This window comes from Primulina tabacum, chromosome 5 (genome assembly GCF_025594145.1).
Source record: "Primulina tabacum isolate GXHZ01 chromosome 5, ASM2559414v2, whole genome shotgun sequence".
Taxonomy (NCBI): Eukaryota; Viridiplantae; Streptophyta; class Magnoliopsida; order Lamiales; family Gesneriaceae; genus Primulina; species Primulina tabacum.
This window is the reverse complement of record NC_134554.1, coordinates 14553586-14581253: the sequence shown is the minus strand read 5'-3', so window position 1 is coordinate 14581253 and position 27668 is coordinate 14553586. Positions and strand designations below refer to the sequence as shown.

The following is a 27668-nucleotide window of genomic DNA, read 5'->3' as shown; positions in this document are numbered from 1 at the left end:
ATGTAGACGTACTGGGTTGGTTATAAATATCTGAATCGGATGCATGTGGAACGTAAGATTCAGGATCATCAAATCCAACATTATGCTCAATTGAATTTGCTTCCACGTACAGATGCAAAACATGCATGTTGTCACATTGCATTATGAACTGTAAAGCATCGTCATCAACGAGATTGACTTCAATTTCATGCCAAGATGCTCTCTCCATGAATGAATACTTTGTTGACATCTTCAGAGAAAAATTCGCTGGATCGATTGCTAACATTTTATGCACAACTTCAACTAACTCCATCAAATTAGTAGATCGTAATACTCGTATCGGTCTAACAAATGGAATGCTATATTCAATCGATCCATTATCGCTAATTACATGACCACCAAAATATAGTAGTACGTTGATGGTAGACATTTTGTCAATGAAAATTGAGAAAAAATTTAAGAGAAAGTTGATACCTCGTTCCTCGAATTTTTCATCAATTATATAGGAGAATAAAATGTGAAGACTGTATAGCTTCGAATCTTATTTGAATTATTGGTCTTCACGTGATTTTTCAGAATCTCATCTTTCACGTGAAGTTGTCAGGTATCGACTTAATGAACGCCTTTCACGTGAAGTTGTCAGGCATGATAATGAATGAACGGATATTAAAAATCGAAAAAATATAAAAAAAAATACAAAATACACCGTCCGCGCTTTGTAAGCGCAGCGCCGCTCCTACGTGGAGCACCGTCCGTGCTTACCGCGGACGCTCGCACGTGGAGCGGCGTCCGCGCATGGTAAGCGCGGACGCTGCCCCACGTAGCCAGCGTCCGCGCTTACCAAGCGCGGATTGCATTACTTTTGCAACACCTTTTTTTTTAAATTAGTTTTGAAATAAATTTTAAAATTTGAATTATTTTCAAAAAAAACCCCACCCCATACCCATACCCTACACAGAAAAATATTAGAATGATCAACAAAAGAATTAAATTATGATAACCGATAATATGCAATATTATTTTATGTAATATCGTGTAAATTATCAAAGAAGCTAGATTTACAGAATATATGCATTTATATGTGTGTGTGATATATATCGGGTAACTATACTTTTTCAGTATTTAAAAATTATTTTCGAAACCCTTTTTTTTAAGAAAAAATGCGAATTTTAAGTTACTTCAGCTTTCATTTGAGCCGATGGTTCATATACACTTGCAAAAACTTAGTTTGACGAATGTTATTTTTTTAAAAAATTCAATAATTGTTTATATTTTGTGTCATCAATGTCTCGATTTTGAAACCTAATTGTAATAAACTTCTAAAAAAAATTCATATCAAGTATAACAAAAAATCTCTAATCCTTCCAAACATAGAATTATATACTATTGATCATGTACATTATTGACAAAAATTTGTGTGAAACGGTCTCACGGGTCGTATTTTGTGAGACATATATCTTATTTGAGTCATTCATGAAAAAATATTACTTTTTATGCTAAGAGTATTACTTTTTATTGTGAATATCAATAGAGTTGACCCGTCTCACAGATAAAGATTCGTGAGACCATCTCACAAAAAATCTACTCAACATTTTTAAGAAAATTTAACTCTATTTTTGCAGATTCGACGGGCTCGATTTATTGAAGATAGTGAAGGGCGAAAAAGTAATGTTACATAATGCAGTAAAGGGGTCAAATATCACAAGCCACACAAATAACTCTACTTCAACGGTAACATTTCAGGTTTATTAAACACATATGGATTTCAAATATTTTTTAAATATTTTTTGTATTTTTAGATAAACACAACCATAAACTTCAAATTTACTCTCTTATGTTTATATATTGTTTCATGTTAATTATAATTGATTTCAAGTTCACCCAATATAAAAGGCAATTGAAATTCATTCTATTTTGTATAACTAATGCGTAAATAAAAAATTTATAATTGAAATCCATGGATTTAAAATATATCCATCCAAATGCAAGATTTAAAATCTATATATTTCAAATGTATTTTTGTTATTTAAATAAGTAAGATAATAAATTTAAAATCTATCAGTTATATGTTTATGCATAATTTCATGTTAATTATAATAAATTTCAAGTTTTACCTAATAATAATATGACAAACGTGATATTAATAATCATTGCAGGACCGTCGTTTCAATTTCAATGTTCCTTTCGCATTATTTAGTAGATATTGAAAACAAATCAGTAGGCCGAGTTTTGAAACTCGACTAACTTAAAAATGGATTGTTTCACCCTGCCCGTGCAGACAGTGCCTGCACGGGCAATGAACGGCCCGGATCACTCCACATGAGTGATCCGGGCCCACCTCCATGTAAAAAAAAAATTTGACTATGAAAAATCCGAGCCGTTGGATCGACCCTTGCGGGCACTGCCAGCAGGGGTAGGGTCGAGTAAACCCTTAAAAATGGAGACGTGTGGTGTCTTAATATTTAATACATGGCATTGGTGATATCGACGCGACGCAGCATGGCTATTTTTAAATGTTACGAGTAATTCGAATATTTATTTTATGAATTAACATGTTGAATAGAAAGATTTTGTCTATATGATATAGTTGGGATTATATCGAAGTTGATGGAAAGATAGTAATTGAAATGGATAGAATGGTTGCATTTAGGGAAGGATTAGAGACTCGCAAAATGGGTCAACTCGGATGCAGATCCTTCTAAAAACAAAGTTTTTTTCAAGGGGTATCTCCAACCCATTACAATCAAGGACAAATAGTTAATCTTGAAATTCGATTGTAATTTTTGGAAAATATGTATAAGTAAATTAAATAAAGCTCAGTGCCATTCCCTGATAAATTACTCTATCTATCATATTAAATGAATCTCAATTCATATTCATTGTTAATAAAATAGTGAATTGTACATAATTCAGACATTACGATTATTGTTTGAGATAGTAGTAGTACAAGTTTTGAAGTTACGAACTACGAGAGACCGAGCTTGTAGCACAATGGTCTCACCTCCTGCCGGATTAACCGGTTCTCCGGGTTCGATCCCCCTTCCCCGCGTGTGTTGTAATTAAAAAAAAAAAAGTTACGAACTACCAAATATTTTGTGCTTTCTTAGGTTATTTGATGGTGAAAATTGAATCAGCAAAATCGATATGCAATACTGTTATTGGTACATCCCATGAATATGTGACTGATTATTTTAGGCCTTATTTTAACTTGCCAACCACGATATTTTATGCCAAATATGCATATCTCACTATGTATCGAATCAAAAGAGTAATAAAAATCAAGTCATAAAATATAAAAATACTGGCCAAGATTTCATGTTCACGGGATATAAAAAATTGGCCTCACGGTAACAAACACAGATCCTTTAAACTTACAGTCGAGCAAAGCTACAGCTCTAACTAATCGAGTATATACAATGTTCGAGTTCAAAATCAATGAAGTAATTTTGTCACCAGAGGTTAGCCATATAGAATATTAACTGGATCATTTATTCTTTGATTAACTGACTGGAAAATTTTCTTCTGGTTGTTTTTTCCACAAGTAGTTGGAAGCTTCAATCCACCGCGGATGGACAAGAAATTTATTCTCATGGACTGCCCAACGAGATTTGTCGGTTCCTGCATCCAGAGAGACGACATGTGTCACAGAAGAGTCGAGTTCCATTGAACATGTAGCTCCTAGCTGCATAGCCATTTTCCATAGATGATGCTGCTCAGCCTGAAAGTTGGTAGGAAAAACACGGCTGAAGACAACTTTGCAACCCATCAAGACCTCCTCACGAACTCTCTTTAGAACCTGCGTGCATACCAGATCAAAGTAAAAAATTTGATGTCTATTATATCTCTGCAAATGACTAACAATTTATCAAACAAACATGTAGGTAAACTAAATTAGCCAAATCATGCGAGTACTAAATCAGCAGTTAATGATTCAAAATCATCACGTAATTTGGTCACAAACATGATCAAGCAATCTAACAGACCACATTGACAAAGAGTTCGGATTATTGATAAGGTTGTTCCTAAATCATTTTACAAAAAATGATCACGAGCAAGTCACGGTCTTTTATGCATTTATTAATGATAGGTTTTTATGAAACTTTTTTACAAACTTAATAAATCTATTGTCTACAAAATTAGATACTAATGTTCATTTGATAGTTTAGATCTACAAAATGAATCTCTGACTCTAAATTTAGTTTCAAGTTTGGCAAATTAACTTTCGTTATCGTTTCCAATGCTTTCACCCATTTGTTGGATGTTGCAGCTTGGATATTTTATTTTTTTTCCCCTTGCATGTTATTTGATCTCTTTTTCCTATTGTCTTCAGCACGCAGCCTGATTAGATTTTTGAGCTCGATAGGCTCCTCAAGAATTCAAATTCAAAAGGCTCGAATCAAGTTCAAATTATTGTTCCAGGAAAACTCCATTAAAATATTCAGTAATTCAGACTGATTGAGGTTGAACTTGATAAAATAGGAAAAATTTGTCTTCACTTAATTTGATACACCCCTAATTCCCACAAACCCTCGAAACAATATAGAAATTTCAAATCAGCAGCACTATTCAGTTCTTGTTAATAAATATTTTTAAACCAGCTTGGTTCATCTGAGTTACTTGGGAACACACGACAATCTACAAACAGGATGTCACCTTAGCTCTATAAACACCACATCATATTCCTCAAAACCAAAGAAATTCCCACAAGATAATTGCCAGACTTCCCAAAGGATTTGGATATCATGAAGCCCAAAATAACCAAGACAAATAAATTTATAATGTACCTAGAGGCATGTTAGAAACTAGAAGCCATGACAGTTGAGAACAGATAGAATGTAAATCTCAGCCATCCCGTTAATATGTACCTGTCTCACATCTCGGTCCATCAGTTTATCATCGCGCCCCTAAAAGAAGAAAACTCCTATCAATACAATGAACTAGAAAAGAAGTAAGATTAGAAGTTTTGGAGGTCAACGGGGTATCAGAGAAACAAGAAAATACCGGGTCAAAGAACAAACTGTGGATCCGCAGAAGAACTCTCAGGACAGTCGCCAGCACTCCATCACTCTCACTTTCATCACTTCGAAGTTCAGAAAGTGATTTACTGTTGAAGCCAAAGTGCTTGCTACTTGAAGAAAAGAAGTGGTATCTCTCCATTAATATCAAATTCTCCTTGTGCTTCTTCCATACCTAAATAAAATATGGCGGCAATTATAGATATGACTCTTCCTGTTACGAAATTTTCTTGATAGAGCACAGCATTGATAGGAAACAACAACAAAGAATATTGCAAATTAAAATCAAATAAAGAAATGTTTTTTAGAATGAGCTTGCAAACAAATACTTGAGGAAAAACTTTTATATGCCAACAAGCACAAATGCACACATAGTACACATACCGACAAAGTGAAATGGGATTACAGAGATAATGCACAATTTATATGTCAGAATTTCAGCTCAGCTATGTTAACATAAAATTTCTCAATATACTTTAAGGCCGAGGAGTAAATTATTGAGATTGATCAGTGAAACCTTTTCGCTCTGAAACATTCTGCTCTAAGAAAATCACTGGCTCGATAACAGTTTAATCCACCAAAACCAAATGGGATCGTCTTGTTACACAATAAGGGGCTAAAATTGAGTACCTTCTAGAACTTTTTTTTTATTAATTATAACGAAAAACTTGCTATAAATTGCTTCCTCTATGCAATTGAATATCTAATGTTTGCGATTGAAATAACGTTGCTAATATTTTAAATTCAATATCTAACAGTATAATTTAACTCCATAAACAAAACAACAAAAACTGCAATTTAGAAGCTGAATCTCAATTTTTGAAGAGTCAGTATTATAACCTTGTCCAAAAAGATGACTTTGTACTGTGACAGACACTGCAATCTGGTGCGAAAAGCCAGTAAGAAGCTGAAGTTTACAACCTTAAAATTTTCATGTACATTTTTCTTGTTGACATAGGTACTCTGGTGTTATACTTCTTGGATGAAAGTAAATGAAATTGTTGTTCAAATATTGTAGAATTAAGGAGTTCGTTGGTTAGTATTCAATTTGTAGCATGTTATGTAGCTTGGCCGTGCGCCTTGACTGGACTAGAAGGTACTCAATTTTAGCCCCTTATTGTGTAACAAGACGATCCCATTTGGTTTTGGTGGATTAAACTGTTATCGAGCCAGTGATTTTCTTAGAGCAGAATGTTTCAGAGTGATTTTCTTTAAGGCATGGTTATTTTGCCCAAATGAACATAAGTCATAAGATAGCAACATGAAAACACAGTAAAAAGAAGGTATAAAAGAATCACTTCCCACCAATTTCAGAATATAAGTCGCTCAATTACCGCTTGAGTGTCATCAAGAATGAGGACAGCACTTTCTTGCCCCAAAACAATATCTAAACCCTTTTGATGCCTTTGTGTGCAATCCCCTTGAGCAATTATTCGAGAATTGAAGTAAACATCCCCAGGGTCAAGCAACTTTGCCATTTCCAAGGCATAGGGACGTTCGCCCATAGTGTATATGTACATCTCAAACATATTGCTAGCACTTTTAAGGAAGGAGTGTACAAATGGCCTCAACTTGGTCATCATCTGCATTGACTCCAGTCTAAATAGATCTCTCTTCAAAGTATCTTGCAAATTAAAAATAAAGGGAATTACATTCATATTAAAGTTCAAAGCGGAAAATCAGAAACGTAACATGGTTTTCAGCGGCATAAGAAATTCTAACAGTGATAAACCCTTAAAAGGAAAGAAGTGATAGGTGAATGCACAACATATTTCCAGTTTCAAGGGACTGTTGGGATAAAATAGCCATATTACTGAATATTCTAATATAATTAGTTTCCTATCAAAAAAAAAAAGCCATATTGACCGTTCTAAACCATCTCAATTGATGACGAAGACAATATAAGTTTGAAGTTAACAAATTGGAATGGCTTAAAGTAAGGAGAAAAAACCGTGTAGTCAAAACCTGTAATTGGTTCTCGACAGAATGTGGTCTAGAATAATGATTCATCCTTTTACCATTATCTTGGAGATATACTCGCTTGGCAAATTTTTACATGGCAATTTGATGCATGGACAGATAATTAATATTTATTCCCTTGAAACCCTTTAGCTAACAGGCATCGGATTTCCATGTTACAATGTGCCAAGTAAATATCTTCAACTAGCTAGATATAGATATTAAATAAATATTTTTTAATTTTTTAGCTTGAAACAGATTGTCTTTCTTGTGTCGACTACCAAAATGCCAACATATCCTAAGCTTATGGATACAAAGCTGTTGAAATAGTTCTCAACAAAGTCATCAGACTTTGCGTCCCCCATCTGCAATGTTATACTGTTTCTGGATGCTTAACTCGAATTGTGATTGCATAAATACAGACAGGTGCATAAAAAAACTTCATGCCCATGCAAGGGCATAAACTTGGTTCCATTTAAGCTTCCATGCATTCTTAAAGAGATTACCCGGGACGCTACACTATGGGTCACATGTTCAATTCCATCAAGTTACAAGTTGAACCAATTGTGGAAGAGGATTGTTGATGAGCAAAAAATAATCGATTAAAAAATGACACTGCCAAACTATTTCTGTCACTACAAACAGCTATTGCCTCAGATATAACAGCCAAAGATTTGGACCTACAAAAAAAGATTACCAACCAAGACCACAATCTATGTAGCACAGATACTCGTTAAAAAAATTGAATTATCAGATACGATAAACATGCCGATATGCGTGTCGGATACAACAAAATTTGTATTATTGACCGTTTGTAGGTTTGACCAGTAGGATATGTCTTAGACACAATGAGGATGTGTCATGGACACAGTCAGGATATGTTTTCCGGATACGTTTTGGCGAAATTGTAAATAATTAAAAGTTTTAGGGGTTAAATTGAGACAAATTGAATTTTTGAGGACTACGTAAAAAATAATTTAAAAGGAATTGGACATGTAAGTCCTAAGGTCTAATCTAATTGTTTCCTGCTCTGCGTGCTCTCATTGTCATCGATTATCATCGCTCCTGTCTTTTTCTTCTTAAATCCCCACTGTGTTTTTTTAAAAAAAATTAACAGCTTTACTGTCATGTGGCTATGGCTGTTTCTCATCGATGATAAACCATGGCTTCTCACGTTTTCACCGTTGTTCCTTGTGCTTTTTGGATTTCAATTATGGTGCTAGATTCCCCAAACACACGACACTTTTGTTGGGAAGACTATTTATTGTTATTGTTAATTCAGCCTATTTTGCAATGGAAATTTTTCAAAATGAGAATATGGCTTTCTATCTCTATAATTTTTAATTTTTAATACAATTTTATATAAATATATATATAATATTTATAAATATTTTAATAATTGTCGTATCCTATCCGTATTGTGTCTCATATTTTCAAAATTTACCGTATCGTATTCAATACAATACCGTACCTGCATCCATGCAACATAGACCACAATAGGTTGAGAAAAAAATTTACCTGGCAAAGCATCTCTTTGGTTTATTAAGTATCCTTCTTCTACAGTGACATCCATAAGTCGAGTTGAATTAAGCAATGTATGATCTAAATCAAGAACCAAGTAAAGCTTTTTATGATGTAGCAACTTCTTCAGGTCCTTCTCACGTAAACGGGAGATTTCATCATTGGCAAGCCTTAGGTTCTGCATGAAACATGAATTTACTTTTAAATTAGAACACAGTTATTTTGAAAGGAAAATTGGGTTCAATTATGCTATTGAACATCGCCTATCAATCCAAACTCGATGTAATAAAACAAGAATGAGAAAATTAAAATAAGCAGCATTTGCAATCACTGTTTACACATGGTGGCGTGAAACTAACAGAATACATTTTTTGAACTTATTTCTTTCATTTTCACTCCAACAGCCATTATAAAAACTGATCCAATGCCATACAGAAATTCAAATTAGGGCTACCAAAACCACAGCAGCCCTGTGATGTACAAATACATTCCATTCCATGTATTGACTTAAGTAGTGCTGATTTATTTCACTTGAGCTAAGCTTCTTAATTGAGGTTTATATTGTCCTGAAAACATAAAGCTTTGATTTTGATTAAAGGATATTTTGTATTATTTTTACTCCCAGAGGAAACTGGGAGCTAAAACAGGGTGACATTTTAATTGGAGTTGGGAGCAACACACACAAAAAGTGGCACCATCTTCTACATATAATATTTTCAAAGGATATGATATTGCAGGATAGTATTTTTCAAAAAATTAACCTTGTGAATGTACCCAAATGCAACACCAGATTCGTCATCCATTTTTATGCCGCATTTCATGCACATTCCTGCATAGACACCAGGATGTAGGCACTTATTCTTCTCCGGAGACAACCCTGCATTCCAGGAATCAAGCAGAACCAAGGAATTAATTGCCCATCATAAAAAAAACTCATAAATAAAAAAAAAAGGCTCTCTACAAATCTAGGAGAATCAGACAAATAAATGAATCAAAATATGACGCGTGAAAATACAGCCAAGAGAAGTAGAAAGCGTAAAAGTAAGGATCAATGCGTCCAACCTGATGCGGTTGCACAAAATAATAGAAGAAAGTTGATAATCACTGAAAACAGAGATATGCCAAAGTACCACCCCATTTCACTAACGCAAACCAAAATGACAAGCCATGTAGCATATCCATAAATAAAGTAGAAACTATGTTGGTTCAGCTATTTATTATCGAATTACATATACACCGTGCAATACATATCGTCACTATCTCAAGAATGGTAACACAAAAGGGAAATGGATTTGGCAGCCAAATAAGACAACGAATCATCAAAACTCTCACAATCAATCCGGGGATTCAAGGAAAGTTGTGCCAGTTTTACCCAGAAAGCTTCAATCTATTTTTTTATTGGATGATATGCAGTATTGTTATTATTACGAAAAATTACATTAAAATTCATTTTTTAATTATGAGTTCAATAATTTTAATTTAATCCGAACTTAACCCACAGTTAATAGTATATTGTTTACGGTATGCAATGCAATCAATCATTGAAAGACATCAGAATTGTATCTAATCATAAATTTACCACCAGAGATTTGCAGTGGTTCACCTTGAGATGAGGAACTCGGCAGATCAGCAACATTTTCATATGACTCCACCTTGCGCCTTTTAGCTCTACAACAATAAAAATAAGTGCTGATATCACGCATAACATCACAAGTAGGAGCACAGCCCCAAAATGCCTATGAAAATTGTGATTCATATAAAATTTAAAAAATGGTGTGAGCACATGAGCAAGCTTTGGTAACTTCTATTGCAAAATGCTACTTCAACTTGAAAGGTTTAAACTAAAAACACAAAGACGGGCTAAACCATCTTCTTTCATCCACTCCACTGACAAAAATCCATTCTTTAAGACAATGTGTACGGTAATTGAGAGGTAGAGAATTCAAATGAAATGACAAAATATTTGATAGACCTATAACACAAGTAAATTTATTAAAAGTTCAATATTTGACTACTGTATTGATCCATTATATTCATCGCACAAGAATCATACATGATTTGACGGGTTCCTTTAAAAAAACTGCAAAATTCATATTTGTCGACTCACATCCCTAGCACCAGAATGCTATATAATCAAAGCATGAGACAACAAAAACCAAAACCTTATGTGTAAACAAAAACTCTCAACTGAAGCGTACCTGTCAAATTTCAAATCATAATCTCCCTCCTCAACATCATCATTATTCTCCTCTTCTTCTGCAACTTCTTGAATATCTGCTGATGCATCAGAAATAGTATCCAACTCAGCATCAAGAATTGACGCAAAGTCATCACTGCTTGACGAGTGCACCGGAGAATCTGCTGCTACACTCATCTGATAGCCATCAAATATACATCATAAATAACTCTGCTTTGTACTGAATGGAAACCTGACTTGCAACCACTGGGAACAAAAAACATACAGATAAACTATTGATTCAATTCAGCTAATAAAAACAATACATGTACCCATATGGAATCAATTTTATGGGTCCTCTTTTTCTAGTCAATTTTATCAAGGGTATCTTTAAAACAAACCAGCAAAAGAGAACATTTTTTCAACAAATTTGATGCATATCATTTATGCCATCTTTCTAATCATACCAACACTCTTGGTTCAACTAACTTAAGTGTGTTCAAAATTCAAACTATTGCAAGGCATTCCTGACAAATTATTTCTCAAGTGCTTGCTACAACAGGGATTCAGAAAGATTATTATTTTAAATTATATCACTTCTTTCTCGAAGAAATTCATTTAGATATGCCAAATCTAATGTCTTTCATTCTCAAATTCGAAAAACAGACTCATAGTTATTAGGAGCAGAAAATCAGAAACCCTAGGCATACAATAAAGCATGGATAATAAATTTAACTGCTATATTACATGCATTTGCATTCGAACAGTTTTGAGCTCAATTTGAATTCTAGTTGCTAAAATTCTCGAGCCTACTAAACCGGAGGCGAATTCAAAGTATTGAACTCGGCTTAAACCTATGAAACTCAAATATTAACTCGACCTTATTGACCTCCAACACCAACAAAAAAGGTGAAAACAAAACCAAACACGGACAAGCAAACTAAAAGGAAAACAAATAAGAAAAACAACAACAATTGGATCCAAGATAACGATACAAGAATAGGAATCCATACCCAACTTTAATATTTAACAAGCCCGGATTCACTGACGAAAGAAAACTCAGATTTCAGTTGAATATAAGACTCAAGCAGCGGCGGAGGCTCACGTGGACGAACAATGGATCACATAACATGTAATTTGGCACACTTGTTTGGTTCAATGCCTCGAAAAATTGATTTTGAACATTGGTACTGTATAAAGAATTTGAAAACAATGAAATATTAGCATTTGCCACTGCTTTGTACCAACCCACCATAATACACCTTGTGTGGATAGCAGCCGAGTGGAGCTTCTCTCCGAGTGCGTTAATGGAGTTGCTTGAGCTTCTCCTCTGTCTACGACATGACAGAGTCGGGGAGAAAAGGTTTTTTAATTTTTTTTATTTTTCTTATGAAATGCCATTACTAGGCTTTCTAAAAACTGGCCCATAAAAAGATGTAAGGGCCTACATACATGTTTGGGGAGTGGGTTGATAAGCTTAACAATTATTTTTTTGGGCCATCTAAATTATTGGGCCTGTGACAGAGTTGTTAAAAAATGGCCCATAAATCTTTTTGGGCCATCTAAATTTTTAAGTTTATAATTGAAGAACGTATTCGTGCACGTAGGCACTTGAGGCTAGAAAGAAGAAAGGGTAGAACCAGTAGCTGTGAAAAGAAGCAGGCAGCAAAGAGTTTCGTAAATTATGGTAAAGGATGTAAACTTGTGACAAACCAGACTAAAAAATTATACAGTGTAAATACCACAAACAATGCCATTTGTCCATTGTTTTAAATTGAGACGGGATTTTGAATTCGACATCGGTATAAAACATCTCTTTTTTTCTCTCTTCATATCAAAAAAATAAATAAATAAACAACACAAACAATAGCGTACAACATGATTAGTGCAAATTATGTATTTATTACGACAAAAGACATGTGACAAACCTATAATTATAGTATAGATAGCACAGACAATATCATTTGTCCAATGTTTTAATTTGAAACTCTGTTTCAGATTCGACAATGATATAAAACATGTGTATGTATAATAAAAAAAAAATAGCACAAACAATAATCTGCAGCATGGTCAATGTTTTTATTTAGCAATTAAGAGTAACAATTACTATACCCATTAGAATAGTATACTAACTGGCAAAAGTATGTTTTTGAATATAATCTACATTATTTTAACTAATGTTGGTATACTAATGAAATTTTTTGATAATTTCCAAATTTTATTTTCTTCTCCTATCATTTAATTTTTTAATTTAAAAATTAATAATTTTTATTTAAAAAAAATTTAAATCACTATTTTTTTTGAAGAACGCATAATCTGAGAGTAATATTATTAATGATGTGGATGAAGTTGAAATTGATATAAAATATGGGGATGAAAATAAATTTTTCCCAGCTTCAGAAACAAGCCTAGGATTTCATTTCCATGCACGTGATTCTTTTTCAATGTCCCCCATTCAAACCAAACCCAATCCCTCCTGGCGCCAGAAAACCTTCGAGGACATGGAGAATCTGAAGCAAGTTGCGTGCTCAGAAAACGAGGAACTGGCGGCGTTTATGTTGAACAAGCGAAAAGAAATGGCGCAGGGTGCCGAGGGAATTTCCGACAATGTGGATTCGACTATTTACAAGGCTTATTCCAATGTTTGCAGCTGTAACCACCCACTAAAAAACCTAAGGTACTTGTTGTTCGATTTTTTACATGCCGGATAAATTAGTTGTTTTGTGTTTTGGGGTTACGTTGTCCGATAAATTATGCAAATGCGGACTACCTTGTGGAAGTCTGCAGACTGCAGGTGATTGTGTACTTCACAAGATTTTATTTTCCAACGAAAGTCCCCACAAAATTTGTTAAATGCATGGCTTCCATTTTCTCCGGGATAGTAAATAATATGTACGCTGTGTCTGATATCAAGGAAATGAAGCATTATAGTTGGAAGTAGAAACAATTCTCAACTGTATAAAAAAAAAATTCCCACTTTCCTTGCTGTTCATGCATTTATTTTTACCTTTTGGTCCTGGAATGCTTGATTTTATAAATGAATTGAGATGATGCTCGATGCTTATGAATTATGATATACTTCTTTCTAGATGGTGCGCCTTTGTAAAATGTAGTTTTGCTGCTGCTGATAACTTCAAAAGATGTTTTACATGTCATTGATGAAATGCAATACAATGCGTGTCAGTAACAACGAAATAATGAATACCAAAACGGAATCCAAATGAATCACATCAGCAACAGGAACAATGGTCACCCGTGCTAGGAATGCAGCAACGTAACATCAAGCCGTCTCGGTAGCGACCCGATCAATCCTCATGCAGTCATCAGGAGTGTGTTAATCCTCCATCAATGAGATGTCAGAAGTGATCTCATCATATCACTCGCTTTATCGATGACTCAACATCTCAACAGATCAATAATGATAGCAATCAACGGAGTCAAAACTCGAAATGATATGCATGGATAGTATATGATTAGCCGACAAATATCTCAAATATTTCTTTCAAAATAAACATATTTTTATTTTATTATTTTCAAATGATAATAATAGGGATTATTTATCAACCCAAGCATATCAAGTCAAAATAAATGTGTGAACTCAATCAAACTATCCACGTAAGCATATAAGAGACGTCACAACTCATTACAAAATATTTAATGTCATCCCACATCATAATGAAACAGTTCATGCGTACCTCAACTGAACACTTAATTTACAACTGAAATTTCCTGAGGACTTTTCCAAAGAATTTGATCATGTGGTAAATAATCCATTCACATCAACTTCCATTTATTTTTCTAATATTCACCAATTTAGCCTAAAATTCCAAAAATCCATAATTTAGGCTTTAAAATTTCTAAAACTCATCACAAAGTCAAATATTATTCACGGGTTGGCTCTCACATCTTAGGCATACTAAGTTACACGGGATAATTGTATAACTGAGATTTTAGTTTCAAATATAATATATCGGAGAGAGGATGAAACATGTTTGCACGCACTTTTTCTGTTTATGCTTTTTATGTATGTTTGTATTTCTCCATCCTTGTGGTCAATGTATAGCACGAACACTCCCATTTTATTTTATTTTTTGAAGTATTCGACACGGATACGACACGAGGATACGCGTGTCGGATACGGAAAAATCGGTGTCGTTGACTTTTTGCATGTCTGACCAGTTGGATACGCTGTAGACACGATTAGGATACGTCATGGATACGTCGGATACACGTTTTTTTCGGCATTTTATTTTTAAATTACTGCTTTTAAGTTGTACATTATATTTATTTACATAAATTAGTTTATATATTTCTACAATATATTTATATAAATACGTATATCTCTACTTTGTCGTATCCTAGCTGTATCGTGTCTTATATTTTCAAAAAATTTCGTATCGCTGAATTCATATCATCGTATCCATGTCCATGCAAGATAAACTTGGAGAAGTCTTTACTTCAGGACTTGTTCCGGAAGCACAGTTGAAAGTAGTTAACTTGGATGTGGCTAAGGTCTGGGAGAGAGCCTTGCATGTAGAGAAAATTAGGAGTCCCTCCCAAACTCTGGGTTTCCCAGTTAACCCAAGCATTTTGCGAGTCCGCCAATATGCTCTTTCATTCCCTTTTATTTGATTCAATCATGTCTTTTTACATACGTAAATTCCTCATAACAAGACATCTTTATTATCATCTGAACCAATACTTTTCATTTAACTTTGTGATATTATACAACAATAAAAGGTTTTTGTCACCACATTATTTTGAATGAAATATGATACTATCACTTTTTTTCCCACATTTTTTTATTTACTACCTATATTACGCTAAAGTGCGAGAAATATAATTTTATTATTATTTAGTATATAAATATCTCTTTACAAGTTTTTAATAATGAAATCACCGTCCGTGGATATTTGCTTGTTTTAAGGTCAAACTTTATTAACAACCTTTAATTAAAAACTGTTGTAAATATATATCAAACTTTATTAACAACCTTTAATTAAAAACTGTTGTAAATAAATATATATATATATAATATAGTGTATTAAAAAATTCAAATCTAATAACACTTTTATCTTTTGCTGGCTTTCTTCCTTTTGAAGTCATTGTTCGAGAAATCGGATAATTCTTGAAATAACTTTTATCTTGGGTCTTTTTTTATGAATATCTTTTCGAATTGTTCAAAATCCAGGATATTTGTGCAGGTAAAAATTAAAACATTTAAATTAGACATCGCAAAAAATTTCAATTTTTTCGTTTTACAGGAAAATGAAGGATTTAGTCATATGTGGTTGAAAACACAGCACATGGTGATATGCATTTTTTACACAGGATGATAGTTGATAACTGATAGACATCCCCACGTAAATTTGAAAAATTGCCAGACGTAACGAGATGATCTGATCATCTCGTGTAAAAAAAGCACAATATATGTTCAGCCACAGCAGATGATCCAAATCCGAAAATGAGGAATATCATATACCAACACAAATTTCGAAACAAGACAGAAAATTACTTAGAACATTAAGAACTTTGATTGCCATCAGGGAAAAAAATGTCGCACAAAAGCAGAAATTTTTTCTTGATTTGATCAAATCAATCTAATATTAACACACTGTGCAGATAAAAACCATAACATAGCTTATTTACGAGAATGCAAAAGAAATACATTAGCCAATAACCTTAACTTTGAACAAATAAAAGCTATCAAGTCTGCAACCAGTAATATCCTAACTCTCCTTCCTTTTGGTCGTCGATGATTTCTGATCGTCTGGGATACAAGACACCCAGAAAACAGGCAGAATCGTGCACGCTGCCTGTATCAACAGCCCTCGTGGCAAACCCTGAAAATTGTCCCCCGTTATTCCAACTAGGGACGCAAGGGCGACGCCAAGGTAGCCACTCACAATAAAAGCAAGTGCGATGGCGGACATAACAAAGGCCATTACAGAACCCTCGTACCCTGGTGGACAAAGTTGCGCCATTAGAACGTTGAAAGGTAGAATCTTGAAAAAGTATAGAACCTCGAGCAGGCCTGAGAAGACGACAACATATAAGGAGTCAGGGATGCCTATGCTCTTGTATACGCCTTTGACAAATAAAAAATCTGATATCATGAACACAGCCATCGAAATCTGAACGACTGCGATTAATTTTCTTCCCGAAATGGATTTGAGATGACGATTATATACAACACCCCAAAGAAGCATAGCTGCTTGCCCAAAAACTTTTGATATCCCGAGGAGTGATGATTTGATATTTAGGTGTTCTGTTTGGTAGTAGAACATAGTTCCAGTTAAAGCTGGAATTACGGCATAGGATAGAGCAAACCAGATTATTGAGTAAAAGATTTCCGGTTTCTGTAGTGCAGCCATGAGCTCCGATAGCTGCTTCTTAAAACCTACATTGGATGGACTTTTTGGTAGGTCTAAGGTATCCTCGCTTACAAACATTGTCACCAAGAACTGGAAACATAGAAGAATCCCGAAGATAAGGAACATCATTCGAGGTGAAAATTGACCAATAGATATGCCTGCAATGAGGTTTCCTAGCACACCACCAATAGATGAGGCCATCCAAGTAAAAGACTGGAGAGCACCAGAGGAAGATGATTTGACGTTTTTCGAAGAGGTGGGCTTTCTCCCGGTTTCTGCAACAATGGCATCATTAGCAACCTCGACTATTGAAGCACCAAGATTGCCGAGAAGGAGATATAGAGTGATTAAGAAGAACGAGGAGTATGGTGTGGCAAAAATTGCTACAGCTATCCATGACACTGCTTGTAAAAACGCTGCAAGAATATTCATAGTTGTTATTTAACAAAGCAATGATCCATACACTTATCCTTCGCTAATAGAGATGATGAGCTATCAGACACAAGCACGGCAATTGAGATTGAAAACACCAATAGGAACTAGGAATCATGCTCTCACATAATTTGATATTATCCATTTGATCATGCATTGAAAGGGAAAATTATCTACTCGTCTTGCAACACAAATGAAGAAAAAATATATCTCACGGTCCTCACAACCCTGAATAGCAAATTACATGACGACGAAAATCTGTTACCCCAACAGTAATATGCCATTATGTGTTTTCTATTTCCAAGACCAGGACTATATACTAACTACAACGGAAGAGAATTCTTATGGATAAACCACAAGCCGAAGCGATGATTACAGGGACCATTTTCACATAATCTAAATGATAATTCAAAATCAAGTGTACTTTAATTAAGATAGCTTAAACTGCATCAGCAAACTCCCAGATAACATGGCAGCTCAGAAAGGCACAGAAATATTAAGAAACCATTGACAAAAGCAATAAACGAAACAAATTGAAGAACAGAATCTTAAGGAGCTGAATAAAAAAAAATTAATGGACTCATACGATGCCGTAGGAATCACAGGCTCCAAACAATCAAACGTAGTTCCCTTAAGCTGATGAACTAAGAAGATTATAAACTTCTTCAAGAAACTAGAAGGCGCATGAGTTACATAAAGAACCAACCAAAAGCAGTTCATAGTAAACAAGAAAATATTTTAAAGCTATTTATTAGACGATCAAACCTATTATGTTCCCAGAAAGGAGATGAAAATAACTGAAAAATGCTTACCTCCAATGGCGATGTATGGGACACGGTGCTGGCCAGAGATGTAGAATGAATCAGAAAGTATGCCGTAGAAGGGTTTTGCAACCATGGGCAAGTTGGCTGAATTCTGAAGAATTTGCAGAGTAGAGGGATCCATTTTCAACCCATCTTTGAGGAAGAAATTCACACCCATCCATGGAAAGCATCTCAATCCTTGGACCCAGTACCCTATTCCAAGCAACAATTTCCTATTCCTATCAATCTCACTTTCACGCGACACCATTCCTGCAAAAATTGTCTCCGACTGAAAACAAAAAGGCCTGCTTCAGCGTCCGATGAAATAAGCCAAATTTCACCCAAAAATCTTCAAGATTCAGCCTTTCAACTGTAAGAATCAAAACACCAACTGGGTTTAGTTATAAATAACTCCCAATCGTCAAGAATCGACGAGAAAAACACAAAGTTCCCACCGACCCCCACACCGGCGGACGACTCAATATTTGATTCACATATAAAAAAAAATTAAAGAAAAGGACACGTTGGGTTGAGAGGAGAATAGGGGGGTGGCAGTGCTGGGGAAGCTACACTTGTTTCATTTTTCTTGAATGTTTGATGAATAAATAAATTATTGTTTAATTAATCAATCAAAGGGAGTCGGATTTTTGTGACGAGGAAATAAGAGGCCGAAAGTTTCTAGGTGGAGTGGTATTGTGGAACCACGTTTTATTCTAATTTTCAGTCACTAGCCGACCAAAAAAATTTATGCTCTCTCTAAAAAATAAAAAAGAAAAAAGAAAAAAGAAAAATCTTATTATGATTTTTTATTTTTATTTTTGCTTTTGAAACATAACGCTAAATTGAAATATTATGTATTTATACTTTTTTCTAAATGAAATCTGAAAGTATTAGCTTTTCATCATGTTAATCGGATTATGTCATAATGAGAAAAAGAAACAAAAAATAATTAGATTATGGCAAAAATTTGTGTGAAACAGTCTCACAGTTCGGTTCGTATTTGTGAGACGGATCTTTTATTTGGGTCATTCATGAAAAAGTATTATTTTTTATGCTAGAGTATTACTTTTTATTCTGAATATCAGTAGGATTAACCCGTCTCACAGGTAAAGATCCGTGAAACCATTTCACAATAGACCTACTCTTATATTATTATTAGATGGGTCAAAGTGGTGGATCATTCTTACTACTGGAACCAAAACCCCAAACATTAGGAGATCTGTAGAACATTTATTTTACTATTTTGATAGTCATACGAAATGCAATAATGAAGGTTTTTTTTAGGTTAGGTTAAATATATAAATGATTACTCACATTATCAATTTCATGCAAGTACTAATAAATGATTTTCACACCCCAAACAATATGATCCACAATAACATAATATTTGGGCAATTCCAAACTCGTAAACACCGTAACGTATCTGCACCATATTGATCTAAATTTTTATGAAAACTAGAAAATTAATAATGTGCTTGTGAGCAAAGATCGTCGTGTCCTCTAATACAAAATCCATTTTCAATTGTGAATGAAGAGATGCACACCGAAATTCAATCGGTTGGAACAGAACATCGAGACATCCTCCTGGAACACGTATTTGTAATACTTGAAAACAATGAGACTCCCTGCCATTACATTTCATTCGAGTAATAGACACCTTTTTTGCCGCAATAAATACCTAAATGGTGAAGTCAACTGTACATTTTTGGAACCTGAACAAACTATATCGACAAATTTTACCTCAACCTACCAAAGAAAATGTCCAACATTCTTCGTGTGGGGATAGCCCGAGGCGAGGAGGAGGTCGAAACATTGATACCTCTCATCCAAAACCTAGCAACATGGGGCTGGGTCAAATGTATACAAACAAACAAATGGAACACATCTTGATGCCGGAAGAAAATTGTGTGAGAAATGAATTCAGTCGAAGCTTGTTGATCGACTCCATCTACCACCCAAGTAATCCTCCACCGAGATGTTCTGCTCGGTGCTGCTAATGGAATCAGAGTCGTTTTCCAAGTTGAGCAAAGCAAGATTGAGAAAGGATTGGATGTTTGTTAGTGAAGGTCCACCGAGAATATCATTTTCGTCTTCAGAAGAATCTATCTCGTTGCATGCCCGCTCAATAGATTCTGGAGAACCTTGGAGGAGTTTGAGAATCTGTTTCAAGAAAACACAAAATAGTTCAAGTATATAACTCCTCGAGGGCTTTACTACGTGAAATATGCATGCATCACAATTGCTTACAAAGCTGATTTCAGGACGAGATTGTGGGGAATCTCTGATACATAGCGTTGCAGCAGAGACGATTTTCTCAACTTGGTCATTGTCATAATCACTGGCCAAGTCGGGGTCTCGCAGTTCTGAAATGTCTCCTTTCTTTAAAATGTGTCTTGCCTGAAAATATCAGAGAGTTAAAGGTTGAAAAGAAATTTAATACAACTGCCAGGTCAAGCAAACAATAATAAATGGGCCGAAGAGGGAGGATCTCCATTCATACTACTAGGAGATGATATCTCGTCTTACAAACAATACCACTGATACTCACCCACATTACCAAGCTTTCCTGGCCCGTTGGATGTCCATTATCGATTGGCTTTCTACCTGACAACAGCTCAAGGAGTACAACTCCAAACGCATAGACATCAATTTTTTGGTCCAGTTTCCCATGCATAAAATACTCAGGAGCCAGGTAGCTGTCATAAAAATCAAAATAGACAAATAAATCGTCTTATCTAGCGACTAGGAAATTACTAGAAATTCTTGTGGGTATAGAAAACTCGCCCAAATGTTCCAGTAACATCAGAGGGGCCAATGTGACGTGAACAACTTGAAGCCCACGTAGAAAGCCCAAAATCAGCAAGCTGTGAAGGCAAATGAGTTTTAGGAATGGAAAAAAAATCACATCAAAGGTATACCACTGATGAATAGCAAGCAAAGTAAAAGTCAATGGGCATTCACACCTGCGGTTTGAAATCATCTGAAAGAAGGATATTGGATGACTTTACATCTCTGTGAATGATTGGCTCGGCCTTATTATGCAGATGGTCCAGTGCCTCAGCAACTCCTAAAGCAACCTTATATCGCTCTTTCCAACCAAATGATTTACCAAACTTTTGAGTACCTGCGACGCATGAGTAACATTCTCAAGCACAAAAGATGGTGATTGATCAGAATAAAGTGCAGGAAGAAGATGATGCACACACCATGGAGGTTGTCCTCCAGGCTGCCTCTGGATAGAAGATCATAAACCAAAACTAGTCTGTCATCCTCTAAACAAAAGCCAACTAAAGTGATTATGTTTTTGTGGTGCAAGGACGTAATGATATTAATTTCAGAAAAAAACTGTTCCAATGCATCGTCAGATGGCTTCAGAATTTTAACAGCTAGCTCCTTGCCTCCTTGTAGACAGCCTCTGTAAACCTCGCTGCTTCCTCCCTTTCCAATCAAATTTTCTACAATGAAGGAAAAGGTTACTGATTAAACTTCCAAGAATGAGGGGGAGTTAAAATAATGATAGAAATTTGAGAGAACAAACCATGTGCAAAATTGTTTGTTGCTTGCAAGAGTTCCTGAAAGCTAAATGATTGGCATGTAGTATAATATTTCTCGCCAACACCCTTAAGTTCTGAGAAAATCTTAGAGGAATAAGCAACAGAATAAGCGTCATCTGACACAGCAATAGCACTCTCCTCTTGATCCATTTCTAAACTACAGTCCTTCTTACAAGATGAAGTAATCTGTTTCTGATCAGGATAAATAGCCGCAACAGATTGTCGACCAGGTAGTTTCAAAAACATCCATTGCAATATTGATGACTTCCTAGAAGAAACTTCAGGTAATTTTTTCCTGTGTCGAAAAATATCGCGAAGCAATGCCCATCCAGAAGTGGATTCAAGTATTCTATGGGTTTTAATGGGTACTAGAGCCATGGAACTTCCAGCATTTTTACTATTAGATGATGACAAAACTCTAGTGGGTGATAAATTCAAACGGGTTTGGGGTGTGGTCCTTCTCCTTTCGGATCTTGATTCAGAAACATCACAACTATTGAACTCCAGAACATTAGAAGCGGCTGATTCTCTTTGAAACAGTATCTTACCATTATCAGCACATAGAACTGATATATTATTTTGGAGATTCTTAGCACAGTACTTGGCAAGAGAGATCCTTGAACGAATTCTGTGACGGACCTCAGAAGTACCCACAATTAAACTTGTTGCACCACATGACTTTGCTTCTCGGGAGAGGATTTTTCGAACCGGTGATCCCCTACAGACCTTAAGCTTTAGATCCACCTACAAAATTTGTAATATTTATAAAGTTCACTTGAGAAGTTATTATCACAATCAGTGAATCATCGGATGGTTATTGAAATAATTTGGAGCGAAGATGATTTTGATTCAGACTAAAATGGTTTTCCAGCTACTCCTAAATTGGATAGAAACGCAATAGTTCCACCTCTCGGCCCCACTTAAATCAAACATTTTGGAGCACAGCACCACTGAGAAAAATTACAAGGAAATAAAAAAGAAGGCCTAAAGTGCCGAAAAAGACATGGAATCACGAAAATCTCGGAGTTAAGTCAGGAAAAAACACAAAGAAATTCATTCAACCCAAAGAAATATATATATAATTAAATTCATTGAGAAGAAGAAGAAAGATTATTATAACAGAGAGACCTGTTTCAGGTTACAGAAGCCTTCATAAGCAGCTAGCACGGAATCAAAAGTTTTCGCCAGCGAAATCAGACTCGTCTTATCTGTTTCGATCACAGGAAAATAAAAAAAAACAGTTAATCAAAGAACAACAGAATCAACATACTCGAAATTTGACAGAAGTAACAACCCCGACCACTCTACTGGAACTATGGAATCGATACTCTCAAAGTTTTACACCAGTAAAAAAAAAACTTGAAAAAACATGCTAAAAAAATTCTTCCAATTCGCGGTTCCTCGCTTCAAATCACCCACCAGTACTTGGATCGAGGACATGCAAAGCAATGACGCGATCACCGGTCTGTGCAACCTTCACCAACGCCCAAGTCAGTAATTCTCTGCTGCGTGAATCGAGCTTCACCCCGACCACCACCACCGCGCTTCCGCCGCAACTCTCGCGGAAGCATGATTCCACAACTGCAGGAGTCCCCGCCAATCTCATTCCTTCACAGCAGATAGATCAAGCGGAAGCGACGCCGTTTCGTTCTGGTCCGTTATACTTCTCTCTCTACAATAAAGCACTGCTTTAATATTCCTCGCCCTGTCGAGCCTCGAGGTTAAGGAAGAGGAATCGATTATTAATAAAATAAAAAAGCACTGAATTCATTCATTAACCCCCTATAAATCAAAATTCAATAGTACCATATTATACTATAATTTAAATATATTATTATTATTATTGAAAAATGAGTAGGTTCTTATGAGACGGTCTCACGAATCTTTATCTGTGAGATGGGTCAACTCTACCGATATTCACAATAAAAAGTAATACTCTTAGCATAAAAAGTAAATATTTTTTCATGGATAACCCAAATAAAATATTCATCTCATAAAATACGACCACTGAGATTGTCTCACGTAAATTCCAGAGATAGTAGTTTCATTTTTCCATTACATCATTCTAAATGAAAATTATTATTTTTATATAAAAACTTTATGTTTCATTATAAATATAAGTCTGTGTCGATCCATCTAGACTGTTGAGACTTACTCTTTTTAAAAAATAATTTAAATCATATAAATACTGGACGAATATTAGAAAAACCAGTACGCAAGCAGATTGAATTATATTCAATTATTGATCATCGAATCCAATATTAAAATACAAATTGATAAAATAAGACGTGGTTTATGAATAATGGATTCTTATATAATTTCAATACATACAATTGCACTCGTATATAGGAGTATGTCTTTTGTGAGATGGTCTCACGAATCTTTATCTGTCAGACGGTTCAACCATACCGATATTCACAATAAAAAAAATAATACTCTTAAAAAGTAATATTTTTTCATGCATCATCAAAATAAGAGATTCGTCTCACAAAATACGACCCGTGAGACCGTCTCACACAAATTTTAGTTTGTATATAGTCTAGTCCTTTGCTTACATATTGCATGTATGTTCAATCGATTTTGTTTAATAAATACCTTTTTTAACAACAAAATGAAACCGAATTTCAAATATTTTTTGAAACGATTATTTACATAATTTTGAGATAGGTAATCCTATGGTAGACATTGTTACTATAATTTAACAGGTTTTTTTGTAAGATGGGTCAACTATGTCCATATTTACAATAAAAAGATAATATTTTTAATATAAAAACTAATATTTTTCTGACTTATTAGATCATCTCACAAAGTCTTAATTAATTACGTTACCACAGATTTTAATGAGAATGGAATGTGTTAGAAAAGCGATTTAATTTCCTTTGACTGGTGAGATTTGAGACTGTTAACCTTAAATTTATTATTTTATTGTTGTAATTGACATGTAATACACCATTTATACATTTCATTAACCCACAGCTTTGACCACAAAAAAATAATTATTATTAATATATTATTAACCCACACTCCCCAAAGTTTTATAAAAATGTTATTTATTAATAATAAAATAGAGATGTTACTATTATTAACATTGTCGCGTATCTCATGATAAGTACAGAAAAATATTTTAGAATCGTTAATATAAAATCAAAAATATTGTAAATAATATTATGTTGTTTTTAAAAATTTTGCACTTGATAAGAGATGAATATGTCAAATACGATATACATAGTAGGTGAATTCGAAAATCATTTTGTCGAATCTGTATGTCCTCGTGATGATTTGAGATTTGGATAATTAGCAAACTTAAAAAAAATAATATGCTTGGAAAATCATTTGTTTTTTCCCAAAATCTCAAGATTACGAATAATGATTTAATGATAATAATTACATTAATATAATACTTTGTCAAGTTGTATTCTTTTGAAGGGTTAAAAGGAAGAGGATGGGGCCTATGCAAAGTCCCATTTTTGGGTCAAAAGACAAATGATTCTCTCTCAATGTCTTTCAACTCTGTCAATTTGAATTCTTATTTTTTTTGAAAATAATATATTTTTATTTACTTTGATCATGCATGGTATGTAATCATCTCCTGTAAATTAGCATGCAAAAGATTATATTAGCGTAAACTAGTTTGTTTATTTTGTCATTGTCGTTTTGATAGTAGCCAAAAATTGTAATTATCCAGACTATTCTGCAGGTTAATAAACGGATACAAGTGATCATAGACGGATATTTTAGCTAGCTTGTAAACGGGTTCAAGTAGTTGGTATAGGGAAAATTTTGTGGGTCATTATCTGTGTCACAAACAAACGTTAGAGACGTTGGGGTTTGCTCGACATAGACACTCCGACACTTAATTTAGAAAATAATTTAAAAACGTTATCTGAATGCTAAATAGTTTAAGCATAAAATCATGAGATCGTCTTGAAAAATGAGAATCCTCCTTTATATATATATATATTTTAAGTGTATAACATACTTGAGTCTTTATAATTAATTTGAGTCTCAATAATGAATTAGATAATTAAATTTGTTCATTACCTATCAAGTTTATTAAAAGTAATTTATTCGCATTTAAGGTGCAAGCCAAAGATGGGCATAGTGGATAACGAGACACATTCTCTCAAATTAATTTCATATAATCTATCAAAAACTAAAGTTTCATTCCAGAAATCATGTAATCCTCGTCCATGTCCAAACTTGGTTCTTTGTTTCACATTCGATATTAAGTGACTTATTCCTATTTTTCTGATTGAAAGATCGAAGAAAAAGTCCTTTTGAGGGTCGATCACACAAAAAACGAAATAAAATACGATGTTATCTAGATTTTGTCTACTCTGATGAACCAAATATTATATTCCTATGTCTCTTATTGAACCACTCTCAGTATAAAAAACTTGTTGGAATATTACAAAATTTATTACAATGACATAATTATCTTAGGAGTGTAAGCATAAGGGTCTTATGATTTATGACAATTTAATTTGGCAAATCATTTGAGAATAATCAAATTTGCAACGCACGCAAAGTTGAAAACAAATTGAAGCAGTTTTCCTCTCCTTCACCACTCATTCTCTTTGCACTCGATTATTTTGCCTTTATAATGCAACTTTATTCTTTTTTGGTGCTTTGGGAACTTGATCAAAGTTGCAAAGTATCACGAGAGGATAACTTAAATAAAAGCAAGGAATTCATTATGTCTTTCAAAGTAATTCGGAGAGAAGACTGTACACACATGGAACGTTTACGCAAATATATTAGTATGTATTAGAAAAAATTACTTAAAAAATGTATTCCGCGGGTCATCCATCCATTGACTCAGTCATCGTTCCAATGAACTTTTCAACATTAGTAGAACAAAATATCGTGATCCACTGGTCCAACTCTGACATAGAAGTTGCCTTTGATAATGCACTTTGATTTGAATGAGTTAAAGATTTATGACTAGACAAGGGTTTTAATGAATAATCAAGTGGTTAAAATTGAGTCGTTCGGGATTCGGTTTTCAGTAAAATCGTTACATGAAAATCGTGAGTTTAAACTAATCGACTCGGAATAACCAAACTCGACGAAAGTAATCAAACCAAAATATTGTTACAAACTGATCCCCAAATTATATGGTGGTTCAATTTTTACCACTCCAAATAACATAATCAGATTGAGTTGTTTTGAGTCTTTGCATCTGTAAGGCCCGAGAATTTGATTACCGTAATCTGACATGATTTGGGTATAATTACCGTAATCTGAGATTAATCTGAAATGATTTATTGATTAATCAAGGTAATTATAGACAGAATAGAGTGGACCGGGAAAGGTAAGAAAAGACGCAAAATGTATGTGCAAGGAGGTGTGCTCGCGCACATGCGTGACGTGATGCGCGAGTCTTGCGCGGAGTGGACAGAAGACCCCGCGCATATGCACGGCGTGTGGGCGCGCATATGCGCGAGGTGTCCAGTAGCCAAGGAAATGCTCGGCGCATATGCGCGACGTGAACGGGCGCATATGCGCGAGCAGGGCAGTGAGTTCGGCGCACATCTGCGCGAGAGATGCCGAGACACACGCGCTGAGAAATTGTGTCTCGCGCATATGCGCCGAAAGATGTCGCGCATATGCGCGAGACGTGTTACTCGAGGGAGCAGGCCACTTGCCTTGCTGCATGCGTGGTATATATATATATATATATATATAAACATGCATATTTCTTCAGAAGAGAGAAAAAGGAAACGAAGGAATCGAGAAAAGTTTTAGTAAGGTTGTAGAAAATCCTTACGCCTTTTGTGAAAGATCCGCCCGTCTAAATTGTAATCCGACTTCAGTACTGTGTTCCTATCAACGCAGGCTACAACTGGACGTAA

The 27668-nt window shown here is 34.7% G+C and overlaps 3 protein-coding genes across 5 annotated transcripts; all 3 read right to left on the bottom strand.

Annotated features, from left to right (window-relative positions):
* Positions 1-3273: 3273 nt before the first annotated feature.
* On the bottom strand, positions 3274-12056 carry LOC142546912 (RNA polymerase II C-terminal domain phosphatase-like 4). Of its 2 annotated transcripts, none has more exons than XM_075654883.1 (10): positions 11913-12056; positions 11664-11840; positions 10673-10917; positions 10054-10142; positions 9236-9351; positions 8472-8652; positions 6329-6618; positions 4981-5169; positions 4845-4883; positions 3274-3775 (listed from the first exon to the last, which is right to left on the bottom strand). In XM_075654883.1, exons 3-10 carry the CDS (start codon positions 10846-10848, stop codon positions 3479-3481), a joined length of 1377 nt encoding a protein of 458 aa, XP_075510998.1. In that variant the 5' UTR covers positions 10849-10917; positions 11664-11840; positions 11913-12056; the 3' UTR covers positions 3274-3478. The 2 variants fall into 2 exon arrangements, with proteins under 2 accessions (XP_075510998.1, XP_075510999.1); XM_075654884.1 differs by having other exon boundaries at positions 3637-3775; positions 4764-4883.
* A 4155-nt stretch (positions 12057-16211) lies between these two features.
* On the bottom strand, positions 16212-18882 carry LOC142546911 (putative folate-biopterin transporter 7). Of its 2 annotated transcripts, none has more exons than XM_075654882.1 (2): positions 18269-18882; positions 16212-17299 (listed from the first exon to the last, which is right to left on the bottom strand). In XM_075654882.1, the coding sequence occupies exons 1-2, from the start codon at positions 18525-18527 to the stop codon at positions 16380-16382; spliced, it is 1179 nt and encodes a 392-aa protein (XP_075510997.1). In that variant the 5' UTR covers positions 18528-18882; the 3' UTR covers positions 16212-16379. The 2 variants fall into 2 exon arrangements, with proteins under 2 accessions (XP_075510997.1, XP_075510996.1); XM_075654881.1 differs by having other exon boundaries at positions 16212-17440; positions 18269-18881.
* Positions 18883-19841: 959 nt separating this feature from the next.
* LOC142546910 (protein kinase STUNTED-like) lies at positions 19842-23564 on the bottom strand. Its single transcript, XM_075654879.1, has 9 exons — positions 23233-23564; positions 22942-23021; positions 21798-22557; positions 21466-21714; positions 21223-21383; positions 21044-21123; positions 20808-20955; positions 20507-20656; positions 19842-20419 (listed from the first exon to the last, which is right to left on the bottom strand). Exons 1-9 carry the CDS (start codon positions 23417-23419, stop codon positions 20180-20182), a joined length of 2055 nt encoding a protein of 684 aa, XP_075510994.1. The 5' UTR covers positions 23420-23564; the 3' UTR covers positions 19842-20179.
* Positions 23565-27668: the final 4104 nt, after the last annotated feature.

Excerpts from the sequence above, each read along its gene's own strand:
- LOC142546912 (XM_075654883.1), bottom strand. The coding sequence starts at position 10,848 with ATGAGTGTAGCAGCAGATTCTCCGGTGCACTCGTCAAGCAGTGATGAC. Across the intron at positions 9,352-10,053 it reads ACCACTGCAAATCTCTGGTG|GGTTGTCTCCGGAGAAGAAT; the intron begins GTAAATTTATGA and ends CCTGGAATGCAG. Across the intron at positions 3,776-4,844 it reads TGGACCGAGATGTGAGACAG|GTTCTAAAGAGAGTTCGTGA; the intron begins GTACATATTAAC and ends GTATGCACGCAG.
- LOC142546911 (XM_075654881.1), bottom strand. The coding sequence starts at position 18,527 with ATGGTGTCGCGTGAAAGTGAGATTGATAGGAATAGGAAATTGTTGCTT. Across the intron at positions 17,441-18,268 it reads CCCATACATCGCCATTGGAG|CGTTTTTACAAGCAGTGTCA; the intron begins GTAAGCATTTTT and ends ATATTCTTGCAG.
- LOC142546910 (XM_075654879.1), bottom strand. The coding sequence starts at position 23,419 with ATGAGATTGGCGGGGACTCCTGCAGTTGTGGAATCATGCTTCCGCGAG. Across the intron at positions 21,715-21,797 it reads AACAAACAATTTTGCACATG|AAAATTTGATTGGAAAGGGA; the intron begins GTTTGTTCTCTC and ends CCTTCATTGTAG. Across the intron at positions 20,657-20,807 it reads AGGAAAGCTTGGTAATGTGG|GCAAGACACATTTTAAAGAA; the intron begins GTGAGTATCAGT and ends TGATATTTTCAG.